Source organism: Vicugna pacos, chromosome 9 (assembly GCF_048564905.1).
Source record: "Vicugna pacos chromosome 9, VicPac4, whole genome shotgun sequence".
Classification (NCBI taxonomy): domain Eukaryota; kingdom Metazoa; phylum Chordata; class Mammalia; order Artiodactyla; family Camelidae; genus Vicugna; species Vicugna pacos.
In genome coordinates, this window is record NC_132995.1 from 10,277,579 (window position 1) to 10,298,368 (window position 20,790).

Consider the following 20,790-nt stretch of genomic DNA (forward strand, 5'->3'; position numbering starts at 1 on the left):
ACACAGACTGTGCCCTGATCAGTAATTCCATTCCTAGTCATGTACCCAACAGAGATGCAGATATGTGTCATCAGAAGATATTACTAGAATGTTTGTCTTCCTAGATGCTCCCAAAATGGAAAATAAAATGTCCATCTGCAGGAGAATAATCAGCAAATTGTATGATAGTCACACAGTGGAATACTCTGTAGCCATGAAAAAGAGTAGGCCACCAATACACGTGACACCGCTGGTGATGCTTAGAGATGTGATGTTGAGGACAAGAAGCCAGACACAGGAAGCAGCCTGCTGTAAGATTTCATTTCTACAAAGCCCAAGGACAGGCACACTAAAGAATGGTGACAGAAATCTGATCAGCAGAACTTTCCAGGTGGATGGAAACATTCCATACCTTAATATGGATGGTGGGTCCATGGATGTAATTTTTTAAATCCTTGAGCTGTGCCCTTGAGATTTGTGCACTTCACTGTATGAAAGTTTATCTCAACAAAAAGAGGAAGAAGAGCATAGCGACTTAGAGCTTGGGCAGCCTAGGTTCAAATCCCAGATTTGTCATCTCTCAGCTGTGTGACCTTGAGCAAGTCACTTTCCCTCTCTGTGCCTTGTGAGGATTAAATGAGCTAATACACGTAGAGTGCTTAGAAGAGGGCAGAGCACAGAGTAGGTTCTCAGTGAATCATTAGCACATTATCATCGCCTCCCCAGGGTCCTCTCTAATAAGAGAGGACACAGATTTGGATTCTCTTCCGCTTCCCTGTTCTGATCCCAGGATCCCATCACCTGGTGAATTCAAGCTGCTGTCACTCTAACTCTTGTTGGATCTAAAACTCCATGATTTGATGTCTTCGAGATTCCATGACTCCCAAGCTCCTGTGAGGCTAAATTCCTGGGGTTTCGTGAATCACCCAGCCACGGGGGCCAGCCCAGGGGATGCCGCCCTGCCCACGCCCCTGGGCCAGAAAAGAAGCACGACACACACACCGCTTCTCTCCCCACTGATATATTTGATAATTGTCCAGAACCAGAGATGGCATCAGCCAGGGGGTGAAGGGGGAGTAAAAAAGAGCCCAGGGAGGGGGTCGAGAGGAGGCTGGGAAGCAGGGGTGAGGAGAGGGAGAAGAACAGACACACACAAAAGAGAGAGGAGAGAGGCAGGGGGCGGGTTGGGGCGAGGAGAGAAGCCAGCCAGAGGTGGTGGAGAGGGAAGGAGGCGGGTGATAACCTGGGGGGGGCGAGGTGGGGCCACGGGGAGAGAGGGCCCCTTCCCCCAGAATACAAAATGGGTGGGGACTGGAGTGGGCTGTCCTGGGCTTGGGGGGCGGGGCAGGGAAGAGACCGCGATGTGGTTGTGGTGGGGTTGAGGTCAGTAGTAGGTTTCCTTCTCCACCCAACCTGGAGAGACAAAGGCGGAAAGAGACAGAGATGAGAGAGACAGGCATGGACAGCAGCACAAAGAGAGAGACAGGGGCACGGGAAGGAACCGAAAGGGGCAGAGGCACAGGGAAAGACACGGAAAGGAGGCGACCCAGAGAGACAGGGAGAGAGAAAAGAGTGGGAAAGGGGTCGGAGAGACAATGCCGAAGGGAGGAGGGCGGGGGAGACAGAGAGAGTGAGGTCAGCATCCAAGTCATCCCAGTGCCGCTCCTGCCACCCCTCCAGCTGCCCTGGTCCTGTCCCCCGGCCTCCCCGGCTACCCTAGCAGTTAGCCCCTCACCCCCGGGGTTCCTGCGTAGGATGAGTTTGCGGATCTCGTCGTAGACGAAGATGAGGAAACTGTAGGGGAAGGCACAGAACCACCAGCTGGGCCTGCAGAGACAGGAGAGCAGGAGGGCGTCAGTGTGGGGCTGTGATGGGGGACACAGAGGCAGAGTCCCAGAATATAGGAGGGGCCGCACTGGACAGGAGGATTCTCCCTTGGTTCTCCGTGCCCACAGGTGAGGGGTGCCCTGCCATGGCTGCGGGCTGGGGTCTCAGAGGACCATGGGGCTCCTCAGAGGATCCTGGAGCAGGTGGTACCTGGGGAGGGGGCACTCACTTGAGAGGGTACATGCGAAGGGCCACGTCCATGCCAGGGCAGTAGGACAGGAAGGCAGCAAGGGCTGTCTCCTCAAACAACCCGAAGATCAGGATCTTGTTCCTGGAGGCACAGGCAGGGCTGGACCCAGAGAACCCCACCCAGCACCACCACCCCACAGAGACAGAGGACACCCAAAGGCAGACAGAGGGAAACAGACATGGAGACACACAGAGGTGGAGACAAAAAGAGGCACAGAGGCAAAGACAGATCCAGGGAGATGGTGACACTGAAAGATAAAGGCAGAAAGACAGACAGAGTGACCCATAGACAGGCAGGAGTATAAAAAGATGAAGCAGATCTGGGAAGGGACCCAGGGACACCCCAGTACCCCCCAGTACCCCCTCTCCCAACACACACACACACACACACAGACAGACTGAGAGAGAATCCAAGATAGATAGATGTGAAAACCAACTCAGAGGTAAAACTGAAACACACAGACAGACATATGGGCGGGACAGAGAGCAGTGCCCAGCGCCCAGCACCCAGCGCCCGCGGCCCTCACTTCATGCCCTGCTGGAAAACGGAGTTCCTCCGTGTCTTGCAGATGATCAGATCGGCCCACTGGACAACCACTATGCTCACAAAGAAGGCCGTGTGGCATGTGAACTCCACCACTTTCCTCTGCTCATACGTCTGCAGGGGCAAAGACACACATGCAGGACAGCAGTCAGTGTGACTGCAGCCCAGCCCTCACTCCAGGCCCGCGTGCTCCTTGTCTGCACCCCTGCAAGGGTTTCCAGAGCAAAGCGGGGACCCTGTCCAGATGGGGTCCCCAGGGCCTCACACGTGTCTTCCTTCTGTAGCTCAGAGCCCCAGCGGAAGAGTCGGGAAATGTACAAGGGAGAAGACAGGTTAATGGTGACCTCAGCTGTGGACCAGGGACCCTGAGGGCCTCCCAAGGGGACTCCAGCTGGGCTTCGAAGGGACACACAGAGACAGAGAAGAGGGTTGCCAGGCAGGACAGAGAGCATCGCCAGTGGACACGGGGACACAGGTGGGGGACACACATGGGCTGGGGCAAGAGTGCCAGGAGGCCCCTTGTGGCCGTCAAGGGTCTTGATGCCACCCCTGGGGCAGAGGGGTCATCGTAGGAAGCAGCCGGTGCATGGCTGGGACAGCTTGCCCTGGCCCAGGATGCTGTGGGCAGGGATGCTGCCTGGGAGACTCCCAGCCGTGTTGTGAGGCCCAACCCCACTTACCCACTGCTGCCCGTAACTGTCCTCTAGGTCATTGACGGTGCGGTCGTCCCAGTTCAGCCGGATGCCCACCAGGTTGCCGGGCAAGAAGCCATTTTCTGCCAGGATCACAAAGTAGGAGAAGAAGCCACCAAGAGCCTGGATCATTCCTGGGGGAGGAGAGAAGGGAGATGCACAGAGACTCAGGTGGGGACCAGCAGCCAGCCCAGGGCGCCTCTGAGACTCCTTGAGATCTGCATCTAGAGGACAATAGGCTCCCTTGGTCCTCTTGCCTGAGCATTATCCAGGGCTGGGCTCCCAGAGGGCCACCTGAGGGTGCCACCTGGTGGCGGGCACCTAGATGGGCCCCCTGGGGGCAGAAGCCTCGGGGAGGGGGCTCTCCTGAGATGGAAAACCTGGAGGCTCCTTGCCACCTGACCCAGGCCACCTGGACATCGGGAAGTCCCTGAGGACTCGCTATGCAGGAAAGGCCTCCGCAGACCTCTGACCACCAGCATGAAGCCTCTGCTTGCTGGCACTCTCCCAATGACGGGGCTCTGCACACCTTACCTCCAGGAGGGAGGCAGGGTGGGGCTTGCTCCTGCCCTCAGAGAGCTCACACACAGGCTGTCATTCCCTTCCCATCATGGAGGGGGGTGGAGCAGTGGAGTGGCCGTCCTGGGGCCAGCCCTGATCTGCCGCTAATTTCCCATGTGCTCCCCGGATGCAGCCCCAGGCCTTCCCTCCACCTGCGCCAGCCCCACCTTGGTGACCACCACCCACCTTCAGGTCACTTCTTCCAAACCTCCAAAATCCTACTTTTCACTCCACTCACTCAACACGTGGGTTCTGAGTGCCCACGGTAGGCCAGGCACTGCTCCAGGCCCTGGGCATCCAGTCACAGTGAGCTGGGGTCCCCGGGTCCTCACCGATCTGCCCGTAGGCCATGCTGATGAGCCTCTCGTTGACCAGCTTGTCAGTGCGCGGGTTCCTGGGCTGTCTCTTCATGATGTCACTCTCGGCAGCCTCGTACGCCAACGAGATGGCAGGGACCTGGGCAGGAAAGGCCGAGTGAGCTGGGGAAGTGGGGGACCCTGCCCTCCTGGGGCCCCGGGTGGCCAAGGCTCACCATGTCAGTGCCCAGGTCGATGCAGAGGATGGTGATGGTGCCCAGAGGCAGTGGGATGTTGGCCATGATGAACAGCAGGAAGGGCGTGATCTCAGGGATGTTGCTGGTCAGGGTGTAGGCGATGGACTTCTTCAGGTTGTCAAAGATCAGGCGGCCTGTTAGCAGGGGCAGGTTCAGACCTTGGCACCCATACAAGGGCGCCCTATTCCCTCTGCCCCTTCCCTGCCAAGTCCATGCATCCTTTCTTTCTTTTTTGGGGGAGGAGGGGAGGTAATAAAGTTTGTTTACTTTTTTATTAATGGAGGTACTGGGGATTGAACCCAGGACCTCATGCATGCTAGGCCTGCACTCTATCACTGAGCTACACTCTCCTCACCATGCATCCTTTCTAATCCATTCCCCCACTGCCCACCTTTCCACACAGACATCCAATCATGTTGCCCCTGTTCAAATGTTCTCGAAATACAACCACTCTGGAAGACTCTTTGACAGTTTCTATTAAAGTTAAACATCCCCTACCCTATAGCCTACTTCTAGGTTTAGACCCAAGAGAAATGAATGTTTTAAGTATAAGAATGTTCACCATAGCATTGGTTATAATAGCCAAAACCCAGAACTGACCCACTGGCCATCAGTAGGTAAGTAGATAAGTAAACTGTGGTCCATCCATACAACAGAATACCACCCAGCAAGCAAAAGGATGAGCTCTTGACACTCCCAACTCCACGGATGAATCTCATGGATGTTACGTTGAGTGAAAAGAGGAGCCAGACACAGAAGCATCTGTATTACATGATTCCACTTAGAAGAGGTTCAAAACTAATCGATGGTGCTGATAGTGGTTATGTCTGGGAGAGGGGATATAGACTGGAGGGGGCATGATGAAACCCTAACGGGAGGCTGGAAACATTCTCTACCTTGATCGGGATCTGGTGGGTGTGTGGGTGCATGTGTGTGTAAAAAGTAAAGCTTCCTGACTTATGTATGCATCTCATATCCCAGTAAAGATTCAATCAGTATAGTGTGTATAAGGTAGAAAGAAACTGCAGAAGAATCCGGCCAGCCCCTCCCTCCACTTTCCCCCATGTGCAGATGGGCAGCAAGGTGTGTCATTGAGAAGGACCAGAAAGGCAGGCTGCACCGTGGTACCTATGGTATGGATGGTTTGATCACCTTTGTGTAAAAATAAGGCATCTGGTTGTTCACACCTGCTATTTCCCTGCAATTTGCTGATCATCACAAAGTACTGGGGTCTCATCCTAAAATATTTATGGGTGAGAGGATGACTTAAGTGTGTGTCAACATAATCCAGTGCGTGTGTTGAGACTAAACAAGATGGTCCATGAGCTGAGAACTGTGGCAGCTGGGTGATGGTGACACAGAGTGTCACTGTGCCATTTGCTCTGCTTTTGGGTATACCTGGAGTTTCCCTTTCTGGAAGTTAAACTTTGGGTTTTTTTTTTTTCCCACTTCAGGGAGACCTTCCTTGTCCCTCCTATCTAGTCAGGACCTCTGTTCTTATCTATCATAGCACCCTGCTTGTTTTCTTTTCAGCACTTGGTATGATGTGTTCACTTGTGGAAGGCTGTCTCTCCTAGCTCTTTGAGGACAGGGACTGTGTCTGCTTTGCTCACAGCTGAATCTCCAGCACCTGGCATGATGCGCAAGGTGAGCCTAATAAATGTCCAGGAGGCGTGAACGTGTGTGTCTGTGAGTATGTGCCTTGCAGACACATAGAGGATGTCTTGGGGGATAAGAAAGAGTTAACCATGTGTTCTCTGGGTCATAGGAGACAAGGCATAAGAACCTTTAATTTGACATTCTAGGCTTAGCTTTACTGTTTGAATTTTCTCTTATCGTGAATTATTTTTTACACCAGGGACATTCCAAAGGGGAGCGGGAGGCTGGAGGAAAAGCACCACAGCATGCACGGTGATTACCTCTGGATGGTGAGGTTATGGGCGGTTCCAATTTTCTTCTTAATGCTCTTCTACATTTTCTATCATTATCATGAATGACATTTAAAAACATTTTTTTTGGTGGGGGGAGGTAATTAGGTTTATTTATTTATTTGTTTTTTAATGGAGGCACTGGGGATTGAACCCAGGACCTCATGCATGCTAAGCATGGGCTCTACCACTTGAGCCACACCCTCCCCCCACAAATGACTTTGATGATCAGAATAAAACTGAATATGAACAAGTCCCGGATGTGGCCACAGATGGAAGCAGTGCCCAGTGGCCCTGAGGCCTGGGCTTCCAGCAGCCCTGCCAGAGACACCAGGTCCTCACACAACAGCTCCTTCACATGGCCTTACCTCTGCCTGCCACTCCCTTTCCTGGAAATTCCCACATGGCCCTGGGGACTTGGCACAGAGACCCAGGGCCACCTGGGGAAGTTTCCTTGGACCCTGACTCCATGCTGGATGAGGGGCCTCATCCCGCAGGACCCTCTGCTTCCCTGAGGTTACACTTACAAGTATTTTTTAAAAATGCTTCCAAGCCTGCCTTGCCCACCAGACTGGGCCTTCACTGGGTGACACAGGGGCCCAGAAGTGCTTTGGCTCAGTCCTTACTCCTTGGGAGCCCCTGACCCCAAGCAGGGGAGGAAAACTGAAAAGGACAAGCTCAGGCTGTGCCAGGGGCCTGTGGGATTCCACGGTCTCCCTGCGGTGCATCCGCTGCCCCTTGCCTTTCTCTGGCCTCACACAGGGATCCCAGTCTCCAGGGCCATCGTGGCCAACTCACTCACCCTCTTCCACACCCGTGACGATGGAGGCAAAGTTGTCGTCCAGCAGAATCATGTCTGCAGCCTGTTTGGAGACGTCAGAGCCGGCAATGCCCATGGCCACCCCAATGTCCGCCTTCTTTAGGGCGGGGGAGTCGTTCACGCCATCCCCAGTCACAGCCACGATGGCTCCCTGGAGGGAGAGAGGGTGAGGATGACGCCCACAGGCCTGGCCCCCCGCCCCCTCCTCCTCAAGGACCCAGGAGTGCAGGCGTCCTGCCCCCTCCCTTGAGGGACCCCAGCCCGAGCCCACCTGTCTCTGACAGCCTTCCACAATGATGAGCTTCTGCTGGGGGGAAGTGCGGGCAAAGACGATCTCAGTGTGGTTCTGCAGGATCTCGTCGATTTGCTCAGAGGTGAAGTCCTTGAGGTCAGTGCCGTGGATCACACAAGCCTTGGCATCCCTGGGAAGAGCAGAGAGTGGTCAGGACACGTGGGGTGTGGTGCAGCGATGCCTGATGGACAGACTCACAGACAGGAGAGGCAGAGCACCAGGCTCTGAGAGGGAGACAGAGGCTCTGGGGGCGGTCAGAAACCAAGGGAAACGGGAGGAGAGGGGCTGCAGTAGGAGGGATGGAGGGCAGACCTCAGGAAGAACTTTGGGACAGCGGATTTAGAGGAACAGAGATATGCAGACAATTAGGAAATGGAGACAGACACAGAGAGAGGCAAGAAGATGGGAAAACTAAGGAAGTCAGAACAGAAATGAGACAAAGACAAAAAAGACAGACTGGAAGACAGAAGGATGGACACAGAAATACAGGATCTCATAGAATCCTCTCAAGTGGGAATTGCTTGCAGCTCATCTTAGAGAGGAAGAAACTGAGGCTCAGGGAGGCTAAATGACTCGCCCAAGGTCACACAGCACATACGTGGCTAGGCGGGGATGCAAACCTACACCTTGCTAACCCCACGCGGTACAACACCAGGCTGCCCATCCTCATAATGGAAGAGGAATGGGACCCAGGTGCTGAGTCAGCAGAGGAGGCCCAGGAGGAGGGGGAGCTGCAGTCCCAGAGGGACCTGAGCCAGGCGGGAAGGGCTCACCGGGGGTTGACCTGGCTGACGGGAATGTTGAGCCGGGCTGCGATGTCTTCCACAGTCTCATTGCCCTCGGAGATGATGCCCACGCCCTTAGCAATGGCCTTTGCGGTGATGGGGTGATCACCCGTGACCATGATAACCTGCAGGCATCACGGGGAAATGGTCCAGCCTCACCACTGGCCCCTGGGGCCCTGGCCCTGCCTCCCCAGCTGTCCCGGGCCACACCTTGATGCCTGCACTGCGGCATTTGCCCACAGCATCAGGGACGGCCGCCCGGGGAGGGTCGATCATGGACATGAGGCCCACGAAGCAGAGGTTGTCGGTGGTGAAGTTCACGTCATCGCAGTCGAAGGCAAAGCCCTTAGGGAACTGCTCCTCGGGCAGGTAGTAATGGCAGAAACCTGGTGCAGGGATGGGGGGCACGGGGGCTCCAGCCTCGGTCCTCCCTGCCTCCCACCCACAGCTCCTGGTCCCAGCAGTCAGGCTCCTCAGTTGGTCGGACAGTCAGTCAACACTCATTTCCAAAAGATGCCTTCCTCTCTCATTCACTCATTCATGGTGCATCCTGGGAGGCCCTATTCTGAGCCAGGCTCTGGGCAGTATCACATCCCTCTTTACCCTCAAGGGGTCCCCAGAGCTAGCCAGGCCCCTGCCCTAACTCAGCATCCCTCCAACCACAGTGCGCACCAAGCACACGCTCGCCCAGGCCACCGAGCTCGAGGTAGGCATTCTGGAAGGCCTCCTTCATCTCCTCATCCAGCGGTTGCTCCTTGCCCTGCAGCAGGATGGTGGAGCAGCGGTCCAGGATGCGCTCAGGGGCACCCTTCATCACCAGCAGGTACCGGTTGTCATTGGGGTCCTCGGTCTCGTGAATGGAGAGCTGTAGGCAGAGCAGAGGGCAGAGGTGACTGAGCCTCAAAGGGACCTGGAGGCTGCTCACACCCAGATGGGGGAGAGGACCCCCCTACCACCTTGCCCAGACAGACCGTGCCAGGACAGACCACTGCTGTGCTTCCCCAGAGGGAACTGCCCAAATCTCTCTACCCAAGAGATCATTACCTGTTTCTCCAACTGTCTCATAGAGATCTCTGCTCATCCCTGCCCGTTTCTATCTCTCTGTCTCACAGATATCTCTGCCCCTCTGAGTGTCTCTCACAGAAATCTCAGGGATCCTTAGGATATGTGCCTCTCTCTTTGCCTTGCCTGACAACCTCTCATCCTGCATCTGACCCATCACCGAATCTGGTCAGCTCGCCTCTGAAGTACCCAGATTCTGACCTCTTCTCACCTCCCCTGCCCCTCGTCTGGCCACCACCATCTCTCCCATGAAATATCACAGCAGCCTGCACACTGAATCTCTGCTCTTCCCTCCCCACAGAAGCCAGGAGGATCTTTTAAAATATGAAAGTCAGTGAAAAATGGTGAAGCCACTTTGGAAAACAGTCTAACAGTCCCCCAAAAGATTAAATGTAGAGTTATCATATAAGCCAACAATTCCCTGGTATCCACTCAAGAGACATGCAAACTATGTCCACACAAAAACTTGCAGGCCAGTGCTCACAGAGGCATTATTCATCACAGCTGAAAGGCGCGAATAACCCAAAGGTCCATTGGCAGATAACAGATAATCAGAATGTGGAATAGCCAACACGATGCAATGTTATTCAGCCATAAAAAGGAATGAAGCTTTGATCCACACTACAACATGGTGGAAACTTGAAAACATGATGCTAAGTGAGTAGCCAGACACAGAAGGTCACATGCTGTACGATTCCATTTGTATGAAATGTCCAGAATAGGCAAATGTGGAGAGACAGGAAGTAGACTGTGGTTGCCTAGGGCTGGGGGAGATGGGGGAGGAAGGAAAACAACAGCCAAGGAGAGTGAGGTTGGTTTTTGAGGTGATGAAAGTGTCCTAAAACTGACTGTATAGATGACTTTACTGTGAACATACTAAGTGTTGGATTACACACTTTCAGTGGGTGATCTGTGGTATGTGAACTGTATCTCCAATAAAGCTGTTTTTTAAAAAATGTGTCAGGTTCCAGCTCTCCTCTGCTCCACGGCTCATGTCCCCATCAGGGTCACACCCAAGTCATGTCCGCAGCCCAAAGCCCACAAGGCCCAATGGGACCTGGCCCAGCACCCATTGCTCTTGCCTCCCACCATGCTCCCTGGCTCCACATTCCCTGGCTATTGTTCAGATACAACACATTCCTGCCTCAGGACCTTTGCACATACAGTGGCTACTGCCCCCCAGACACCTGCAGGGCTCCCTCCCTCAGCATGATGACTGGCTGACATATTCCAAATTTCCTCGTGTCCTCATGCCTTTGTCATTGTCTGTCTCCTTGCACTCGAGTGCAAATTCCATGAGAGGAGGGACTGCACTGTTTCCCTCACTGCTGTGTGTATTCCCAGCACCTGAAACAGGTGCCTCTGATGCATGGTGGCTCCTCAAAAACATATTTGTTGAATGAATGAATGAGATCTCAGGCTGGTTCCCACGCTGCTGCAGGAAGATCTTTACTCCTCTGCCTCCCACGCCAACAGAGACCTTGCTCTCGCTCCTGGGTCTGTTCCTCTCCCAACTCAGTGGATACTATTATTCCCATTTTACAGATGGGGTAACTGAGGCTATAGGAAAATTAGTAACTTGCCCAAAGCAGGAGGGCAGTGGGCAGAGCTGACTGCTTTAGGGGCATCATAGGGAAAGTGAGTCCAGGCCGGCTCTCCTGGAGAGACCAGGGTACCTGATATTTGTTGGTGGAGTTGAAGGGAATCTCGGCCACTTTCTTATTGCGTTCACGCATGAGTTTCACGGAGCCGGAGGACAGCTCGATGCACTTGAGCAGGGCAGACTCGGAGGCATCCCCGGCCACATCCCTCTGGGAGGAGAGAGGGCCGTCAGAGCAGAGCCACACAGAGTGGGCAGGGGCGGGGCTGAGGTGAGTGGGAGGCTGGACCCACCTTGAGCACAGGGATGTTGTCCTGACCTCCCTTGAAGACGGCACGGTTGCAGAGCCCAGCGATGTGGGACAGGGCCACCCAGGTGTGTGAGCTCTTGTCGAACGAAGTCCCTGAAGGAGGCACTAGTCAGGGCTGGGGGCCCCTGAGGGCTAGGCACCCTCGGTCTCCACCTGGGTCCCACCCTCACCTGACTGGTCCTCAGTGGTGTCAGCCTCATGGATCTGGTTGTCAAACCACATGTGGGCGACCGTCATGCGGTTCTGGGTCAAGGTCCCTGTCTTGTCCGAGCAGATGGTGGATGTGGAGCCCAGGGTCTCTACAGCCTCCAGGTTTTTCACAAGGCAGTTCTTCCGAGCCATGCGCTTGGCAGTCAGTGTCAGACACACCTGGGGTGCGTGCAAGGGTGGCAAGTCACAGGTAGAGCTGAGCAGCAAGGTCAGACCAGCAACACAACTGCCCAGCCCAGAGAGAATCCTGGGCAAAGAATGGGGTGTTGCCCAGCAATTCTACCCAAGGTACAGACCCACAGCAATGGGCTCAGATGCACCCCAGAGAAATACACTACAGTGTTCATAGTAGTAACATTCAGTAACAACCCAAATGTCCACTAACAGCAGAAGGGACAGTTAAACTGTGGAATAAAAGATGGAATACAACGAAAAAGAACAAGCGCCTGCTGCCTACAACTGCATGGGTAAAGGTCAGAAACATAACGTTCAGCAAAAGAGAGCCAGGAACAAGAGTTCCTGCTGAATGATTCCACCAATGTGAAGTACAACAGCTACGCTGTTAGGAGCCAGGCTATTCTAGGGGTAAGCCTTGGGCTGGGGGCAGGGGCTGAATGAGGTCTTGAGGGGGCTTCTGGGGAATTCGATCTGGGTTGTGCTCAGTGGGCTCTGACTCATGAGGCTGTACGTTCATATCTGCAGCTATTGTGTGTATAGTTCGTATCAGAAAAAGGCCTTTGACACAGAGTAGCTTTGAATGTGCTAATATAGAAAACTTTGCAGGACATGTTAAGTGAAAGAATCAAGGCACAGACTAGAATTCCTAGGCTGATCCCTTCTATGTACCCTGAAAATGTTTACTACACACAAAGCCATATGCCCACCTCTGCCGGGAGCAGTGAGGAGGGCCCACTTCCGGAGGCCAGGCTGGTGGCTGGGCAGCGGGTCGGGACTGTTATTTTATTACCTATTTTAATGTACTATTTTAATGCGTTCTTTAGACTTTTTACCACGAAGTGTGCATCTTAATTTCGTAACTTAACTTCAAAAGTGATAGGATGAGAAAAGAATAAGAAAACGAATATATGTATGTTCATGTATGACTGAAGCATTGTGCTGTACACCAGAAATTGACATACTGTAAACTGACTATACTTCAATTGAAAAATATATCTATATATACAAAAAAAGTGATAGAATGGTTAGTCCTTTCTGACTGGCAGTGTTCTCAAGACTTTTGTTTGTTTTGTTAATGAGGCTGTTTGAGTCCCAGGACCCTCCTCATTCAATATCTGGGAGGCTCCGCCCTTGATGCCCAAGTTGCAGTCAAGATCGTTGCCATGGGGAGGGGGGTAGGGTATAGCTCAAGCAGTAGAGCGTGTGCTTAGCATGCACGAGGTCCTGGGTTCAATCCCCAGTACCTCCTCTATAAATAAAAAAAAAAAAAAATCTAATTACCTCCTCCCACCAAAAAAGAAAAAAAAAAGATCATTGCCATCAGGCCCCCAGCCCCCTCCTCCCTCAGACCCAGAGGTCCGGGCCTTACAGTGACAGTGGCCAGCAGGCCCTCTGGGACATTGGCCACGATGATGCCGATAAGGAAGATGACAGCCTCAAGCCAAGTGTATCCAAGAATGAGAGAGAGGATGAAGAAGGAGACGCCCAGGAAGACGGCCACGCCGGTGATGAGCTGGATGAAGTGCTCGATCTCAATGGCGATGGGTGTCTTGCCCACCTCCAGCCCCGAAGCCAGGGTGGCAATGCGGCCCATGACGGTGCGGTCACCTGTGGCCACCACCACGCCCCGAGCCGTGCCTGTGGGGACAGAGGGGACAGGGCTGAGGCTTGGTGAGGTTCAGAGGGACCATGAGCCCCTAATGCATGTGCCTCTGACTGGACCAGCTCAGCCCCACCTGGGTGCCCGCACTGCCCCCCGCCTCACCTTCCACACAGTTGGTGGAAAAGAAGGTGATGTTCCGAGTCTCCAAGGGGTTGTCGTGTGTGCAGTCGGGGGAGCGGGTCTGGGGCTCTGATTCGCCGGTCAGGGAGGAGTTGTCCACCTGGAGTGCACAGAAGACAGGGATCAGCCCCTGGCCTGGAGTCAAAGGGCATTTCTCCAGAGGAGATTTCAAGAGTTTTGTATGTTTGTTTTGTTAATGAGGCTGAAGCCTGTGTCCCTGGAGATCACAGCTAGAAGTCATGGTTCCTGGTGTCTGGAAGGACAGAGGTTGGGCTCCTGAAGGTGGGGAGGGTACACGGCTTCTTGCCAAGATCTAAAGTACCTGTGGGTCTGAGGGAGGAGGGGCTGGAGGTCAGGGGTACTGGATCTGAGGGAGGAGGGGGCCTGGACTCCTGGGCCCTGGGGGAGGAAAGGCTTGGGGTCTAAAGTCCTGGGCCATTCCAGAAAGGGCAGAGCTGGCTCCCAAGCCCCAGGCCCACCTTGCAGCCATGGGCTGAGATGATGCGCAGGTCAGCTGGGACTCGGTCTCCGCCCTTGATCTCCACCAGGTCCCCAACCACCACCTCCTCAGCGTTCACCTGCATCTTCTCACCTTCCCGGATCACCAAGGCTTGCTGGGGGAGGGATGAAGAAGAGTCACCTCCCTGCCTCCCTCTACCTGGGTTCATTTGGCATGGCCTTACCCACCTGTCAACCCCCACCTGGTCCCTTCCTGGGCACCCCTCACCTGGGGAACCATGTTCTTGAAGGATTCCATGATCTTGGAGCTTTTGGCTTCCTGGTAGTAGGAGAAGCAGCCGGTGATGATGACCACAGCCGCCAGCACGATGCCCAGGTACAGCTGTGGGGAGACATGGCATCACAGCCTGCCCTGGAGCAACTCCCCACCAGCCCCACCCCAAGATCTGTGGAATCTGGGAAGGGAGTTTTGAGTCATTTCTGTGTCTGACCTCAGGTTGTATCCATTGGAGGGTCTGTGTGTCTGTCTGCCTGTGCATGCTTGAGTCCCTCTTTCTGAACATGAGTATGTTTGAGCCTCTGGGTCTGTCCATCTCTATTTTGTAGGTCTGTCTGTCTGTCTTCCTACCTGTGTTAGAGAATCTAAGTGTATGCTATTGTCTGTCCATGTGTCTGTCTGTGTTAAGGTCAGTATGCCTGTCTGTATGTCTGCATGTCTGGCTTTAAATGTGTGGGACTATTTGTGTTGGAGTCTCCGTATGTGGATCTCTGTCTCTGTCTCTGTTGGTCTGCGTAGGTCTGAGACTCTAGGTCTGTCTGTTTGCCTGTTTGGGTTTTTTTTTAATTGAAGTATAGTTGATTTACAAAGTTGTGTTAGTTTCAGGTGTATAGCAAAGTGATTCAGATATATATATATATTCTTTTTTAGATTCATTTCCAATAGCGTGTTTAGTTAATTTCTGAGAATACTGCCTATGCTTGATTCTCATGTCTCTCTGTCTGTCACCAGGTTATGCCTGTAACTCTGTGTGTGTTTGAGTTCCTGTGTCTGTCTGTCAGTCAGTGTCTGTCTGTGCCCGTGTGTCTGAATTAGGCTGCCACGTTTAAACCTGTGTGCAAGTGTGACTGTCTGCATTGACTCTCTGCACTAGTGTGTACACGTGCATGTGTGTGTGTGCACATGAGGATCTCCATGTAGTCAGAATGTGGGTCTGGGTTTATGGGCATGGTGTGTGTTGAGACGGTGTGTGTACCCTGTGTTGGGTGGATGGGTCCTGACGGATCAGCAGGTGGGTGTGCTTGGGTGTCTGTGTGGGCCCACTCATTCTTTGGGTATCCTTCAGGCCATGACCATCCCCAAGGCCACTGAGGTCACACAGTTTTGGGATGGAGCTCCAGCTCATACTTTCTACTGTGTGACCTTGGACAAATTACTTGGCCTTTCTGAGCCCCAGGTTTTCCTCATACTTTCTCTGGTTCTCTCACTGGGTGATTGTGAAAATTAGATGAGAAAAAGTTGGAAATTGGGTTGGAAGGGTCTAAAGGGATGGGGAGAAATGGGGCGTGCATAAGTGTCCCTAAATGTACGAGCCCTTGCTCAGGGTAGGGCACTCACATTGTCCCCGGAGGGATCGTCCTCGGTGCCTGCCTGGATGCCGTAGGCCAGGAAGCAGAGGATGGCCCCGATCCACAGCAGGATTGAGAAGCCGCCAAAGAGCTGGCGGCAGAACTTGACCCACTCCGGGGTGGTCGGTGGCGGTGTGAGCGCGTTAGGCCCGTCGCGGGCCAGGATCTCCTGGGCTTTGCTGTGGGTCAGACCCTGGGGGACACAGGACTCACACAGAACCCTCCTGGAGCAACCCTGGTGCCCCAACACTTCATGAGCACCCCCAGGCACCCGGGAGTCACGGCTTCTTGTTCCCTACTCCCTCGGACCCAGGAGTCTCAGCACCCAGCCCCCTGCTCCCTCAAACCCTCCTCCCTCGCTCCCGGCCGCACCTGCACACAGTCCGTGTTGTATTTCCGGCAGACCTCTTCCACTGACATCTTGTGCTCTGTCTGAGGAACAGGAGTTTGAGGGGATCAGGTGAGTGCCCTGGAGGCCTGGCCTGGCGGGTGGGGCCTGCTCTGGGAGGGCACGCGGGTGCAGGGGGCGGGACTTACCATTGCCACCTCCTTTTTGAGGTCATCCAGGTCCCGGCGGTCTTTGGTGCCCTTGTTCTTCTTGGGCGAGCCCTTGTCATCTTTCTTGTCCTGCGAGGTGGCGACACGATAGCTGTCAGAGCCACCAGACTGCGGGCGAGAAGGGGTTACGAGGGGACACCGGCCCTGTGTGCCTGTCTGTGCAGCTGTGACTCTGGCCAGGGGCTGACTCTGGGTCTCAGTCTGTCTCTGCCCTGTGTCTCTGGGCTTCCCTCTGGCTCTGGGTGTCTCTCAGAACTCCCAAGTCTCATCTCTTCCCTTTGGCCTCCTCGTCTCTGGCTCTGTGTATCTCTCAGTCTCTGTCCCTGAGGGTCTCTGGATCTGTCTGTGCCTCTCTCTCTCTCTCTGTGGGTCTCTCCCTTTCAGTCTCCGAGTCTTTTTATCTGTGTGTCTCTTTCTGTCTCCTTCCCTCTCTCCCTGGGCCTGCCCCACCTCCATGAGTGTCTGTCTCTCACTGTGTCTGTCTTTCTCTCCATGTATCTTTTTTTGTCTATCTGTCTCTCTCTCTGGATCTGCCTCTCCAGGCCTCTATGCCTCTCTGCCTTATTCTAGTTTGGTTCTCTCTGTCTCCTTGTACCTCTTATCTCTCCATCTCTGCATCTGTGTGTATCTCTGTATCTCTGTGGCTGTTTCATTGATCTCTCCCTCCCTCACCATTTTGTGCTGTCTGTCTTTCTCTCTGTCTGAGTCTCTCTGCGTGTATCTCTCTATAATTTTGTCTCCCTCTGATCTCTGGTTCTTTATGTTTTCTGTCTCATACAATATCTGTCTTTATCTCTTGAACTCTTCCCGAGTCTGGCTGAATCTGTCTCTCTGGGTTCTCTCTGGGTTCCTATCTCTTTCCAAGTTGGTGTGTTGGGATCTCAAACTGTCTCCAAGTGTCAATATTTTCTGTCTCTATGTCTTTCTCCATCCTTATCTCTGCTTCTCCGGCACTGTGTCTCTGTCTTCATTTCTCAGGCTTCCTCCTTCTCTGTAATGCTTGGTGTGTTTCTCCTTATCTGTCTCTCCTGCTTCAATCATCTCTCACAGTCTCGCTCTTCCATCTTCCTCTCTATCCCTGTCTCTCTCTCTCTGAGTCCATCTCAGCATCTCTGTCCTCTGTTCCAGCTCCAGGTCTCCCCATATGCCACTCTCCTGGTCTTTTCTGTCTGGCTCTTTTCCCCAACCCCATGGATGTCTCTGTCTCTCAAAGGACCCAGAAAATCTTGGGAGACTTCACTGGCATGGCAGAAAGGAAGGGGAAAGGGCACTCCAGATGTTAGTCACAGTTGGGAAAACAGTCTGGAGGCAGCCTGCTGTGCACAGGGATGGTGGTCCGGCTGGATATGCTGTCAGTCTTGAGGGTCTGGATTGACAAACTGTGGGCCTTAGTCTCTCTCCTGGGAGTGGGTGGGAGCCATGAGTAGGTTTGAACAGGGGGTGGGCATAGTTAGGTCTCTGGAGGACAGACTAGGAGCTGGCTGGGATTTGGGGTGCAGTAGGGCAAGAGGCAGAGCCCGTGGCTTGAAGTGGATGTAGTGTGAGGGGGAGTAATTGAAGTTCCAGTTTGGGGGCCTGGGCAGATGGGGAGTCAGTGTCCTCGGAGACTGGCAGGAGGGGTGGGGCGAGGCCGGGTGCTGGTAGAGGGCTGCTGACAGATCCTACGGGCCCAGGGCCAAGCTGGGATCCCAGGCTCAGCACAGCTCAGCGCTAATCCCCTCGTGACCTTGTAGAGGGCTGAGCTGCCTGCTGTCTTCCCCCAGACCCAGAGGCTGAGCCTGGGGGCTACTGCAGCCTGGAGGCCTGCGAGCCCCTAAGAAGGTTTCGTGGGGTGGGAGGGAGACTTGGCCCTGCGCCAGCCCTGCAGCAGCACTGCGTCTGACATGGAAACACAGAGTTTTGGGGGACAGGGAGGACACTCCTCCACCCCTTGCCCCAGGAGGGGTCTCAGACTCCACAAAGTAGACCCAAGGATGGAGAGTGGAGATATAACGTGATGGGGTCAAGTTAAAGAAATGAGGGGGAAGGCAGGAGAGGAGAGAAATGGAGGCCTGGCAGAATTTGGTGAGAAAACCAGCTGCCCACCCCTGAAACCCAGGGAAGGCTGGGGAGCTGATGCTTGGGTCCCTGTGAGGCCTAGGGCTGGGGACTCAAGATTCCTGGGTCTGAGGGAGGAGGGGCTGGGATACCCCAGTCCCTGGCAGGCGAGCCTTGGCTCCCGCTTGCCCTTGCCATGACCAGACTCCCTTGGGGGCGGGCTTCCATCTGTTGGAGGGGGAGCTGAGGCTTTCCCAGTCAAGGCAGGAGGCCCAGATGGGCGCACTGCGGGGCGGGAGCACCTCCGAGGGTGGGGGACACGCCTGTCTCGCTGCAGCCTGCCTCTGCGGCTCCTCGCCATTTTCCATGCTGTCTGCCTCCCCTGACGCCCGCCAGCTCATGCAGCCTCTGCACCTCAGCCAGCCTCTCCCTCCCCCTTTCAAGGTGTCTGAGGCCTCAGCTCAGCATCTCTCCCTAGACCTCCTCTTTTTCCCCCCTGCTCCCTCTTGCTATCATTCAGGACGCCTCTGGTTGTCTCTGGATAGGAAACATCTGTCCTTGGGTCTCTTCACCTTAGCCTCCGTTTCTCTCTTTGTCTCTCCATGTTTATGTCTCCCCCATGTCTCTCTTTATCTTTCCATGTCTCTCTGTCTCTCTTTGTCTATGTCTCTTTCAGAGCATCTCTCTGTGTCTGCCCATTTCCCCTTTCTATGTCTCTGCCTCTCAGTCTCTGCCTCCCATGTTTAAAGTGCCTCACTTCTCCTCCTGTCCCCATGTCTTTTCCTAAGACCCCCTCCTTTCTTCTCTAAGTCACTTAGCCCCAGTCCTCTCCTCCAATCTGCCCACGGCTTCCCCTCCATTTTCACTTACCTGGAAGCCATCACTGTTTCCCACCTCCCCCTTCTCTCTCCCTGTCCTCTCCCCACCCAATTCTTCTTCCCCTCCCCCCTTGCCCACCCCAATCCACAGATCTGTAGCCCCATCCCCCACTTCCATCCCTGGGCCCATCAGCCTTCATCCGCCATTTTTCTCCCCACCCCTCATATTCCCTCTTCATTAGCCTCGCCCATCCCAACCCTCTCTCTGTCTTCATCCCACCCCTCCCAGCCCACTCCCCTCCTTCCCAACCCCTTATGGCCCCGCCCCAGACACTCAGGGAGGAATCCAGGGCTGCAGCGGGGGTCAGGTGGTCAGCCAGGGAAGGAGGCGGCATCTGCTGGAGAGACTCACAGACAGACAAGGACACACGGACACGGAGGCAAGGGCATAGCCAGGCATGCACAACACCACCCTCCCCCAGCTGCACACACACGCATTTGCACACATACACCCTCAGCCAGGCACTCAGTCTCCCTGCCATGGCTCTCCTGCTCCTCCCAGCACCCCATATCTGCCCCCCCAGATTAGGGGCTAGACACACACGGCAGCCCCAGGCTGCTCCACACTGCAGAACCCTCCCCATCCAGGCAGGCCTGGAAGGAGAAAGAGAGGTCATCTAGTGCTCACCCCATAGTCTGGACTTGTCCCCACCTGGCTAGGGAAGCAGACAGGCTTCAACACCTCCAAACACAAACACCAGCTTTCAGACACACCTAGACATGGTTGTGGGCACTCAGACACAACCCAGGCCACACAATCGTAGGCAAACGGTGCCGCAGTGCTTGACAGCCAGGAGCTCACACACACACACACACACACACACACACGCACACATACGACTGAGCAGGCAACCGCACTAGGTCAGGCAGATATGCTGAGGGCCGGTCCGTGCCCCGCGGATCCCGCACACAAAGGACATACCAACATGCGCCACAGACCCCCGCTGACCCACGCGGGGCCCCGGGGACACATTCAACCAGAGACACACCACACGGACAGGCCGGGTCAGCCGGCTCACAGGGTCCTGCACCGGGGTCCCGGAGAGCAGGGGTCCCAGAGCCCCCGCCCCCCACAGATACCCAATGTCACTGGACCCACAGTGTCACCCACACGCATCTCTTGGCCGGCCCGAGCACCTACCCCCATCTTGGCGGCTCCAGGGGACAGGGGCGGGCGGGCGGGCGGGGCGGGGGCCGGGGCAGGGGCCTCAGGGAGGGCTCAGGCGCGGGCTCGGGCTGGGGGCCTCTGCAGCGCCCGCGCCTTGGTCCGAGGGTCCGTCCGGCCGTCAGCCCTACCGCACAGAGTCTGCGGTGGCCGCCGCCTCCGCCTCCTCATATGCCCGCGCCCGCGGGGGGGCCAGAGCCGACCAATCAGGGGCGCCATCGCCCTGATGGATGGCCCGCGGCCCCGCCCCCGGTACTGCAGCTGTCCTCCCCGCCCTCTAGCCTCCGCAAAGTGGCGGCGCCGCGGAGAAGGGGGAGCGCTGCGGAAGGCGGAGATCCCCGAGACCTCCGCAATGAGGGGCCTGGAGACCCCCGCAGTGTGGGGTGTCGCCTCCAAGGAGAGAGCGCTGAGGGTGGGAGGGCCCTGGAAGTCCCCTCATTGTGGGGGTAGGCCACCAGATAGATGGGTGCGCGGTGGAAAGTGGACACCAGGTGGGAGGAAAGCCCCTTAAACTACAGCAATTAGGCAGGGGGCCAGAGCACCTCCCTCTGCAGTGAGGCAGGGGGAACCCTGAAGACTGGGGGGGTGCTGTTCAGGAGACACAAGAGACAAGGAAGACCCCACAATGAGCAGGGATGCTGCAAAGGGGAGAGGACCCCTCAGGCCCCCACACTGTGTGTCCTCCACACACATTA

At 55.1% G+C, this 20,790-nt stretch overlaps 1 protein-coding gene across 1 annotated transcript; it reads right to left on the minus strand.

The window, feature by feature from the left end:
* Nucleotides 1-985: 985 nt before the first annotated feature.
* On the minus strand, nucleotides 986-20,197 carry ATP1A3 (ATPase Na+/K+ transporting subunit alpha 3). Its single transcript, XM_072968772.1, has 23 exons — nucleotides 20,072-20,197; nucleotides 15,995-16,084; nucleotides 15,830-15,889; nucleotides 15,447-15,650; nucleotides 14,100-14,213; nucleotides 13,852-13,986; nucleotides 13,355-13,472; nucleotides 12,959-13,227; nucleotides 11,373-11,571; nucleotides 11,186-11,295; nucleotides 10,969-11,103; nucleotides 8,903-9,095; nucleotides 8,441-8,616; nucleotides 8,219-8,355; nucleotides 7,425-7,575; nucleotides 7,136-7,304; nucleotides 4,385-4,539; nucleotides 4,185-4,308; nucleotides 3,280-3,425; nucleotides 2,583-2,713; nucleotides 2,036-2,137; nucleotides 1,715-1,806; nucleotides 986-1,392 (listed from the first exon to the last, which is right to left on the minus strand). The coding sequence occupies exons 1-23, from the start codon at nucleotides 20,075-20,077 to the stop codon at nucleotides 1,364-1,366; spliced, it is 3,045 nt and encodes a 1,014-aa protein (XP_072824873.1). The 5' UTR covers nucleotides 20,078-20,197; the 3' UTR covers nucleotides 986-1,363.
* Between the last annotated feature and the right edge of the window lie 593 nt (nucleotides 20,198-20,790).

Excerpts from the sequence above, each read along its gene's own strand:
- ATP1A3 (XM_072968772.1), bottom strand. Across the intron at positions 13,228-13,354 it reads TTCCACCAACTGTGTGGAAG|GCACGGCTCGGGGCGTGGTG; the intron begins GTGAGGCGGGGG and ends CTGTCCCCACAG. Across the intron at positions 4,309-4,384 it reads TCGACCTGGGCACTGACATG|GTCCCTGCCATCTCGTTGGC; the intron begins GTGAGCCTTGGC and ends TTTCCTGCCCAG.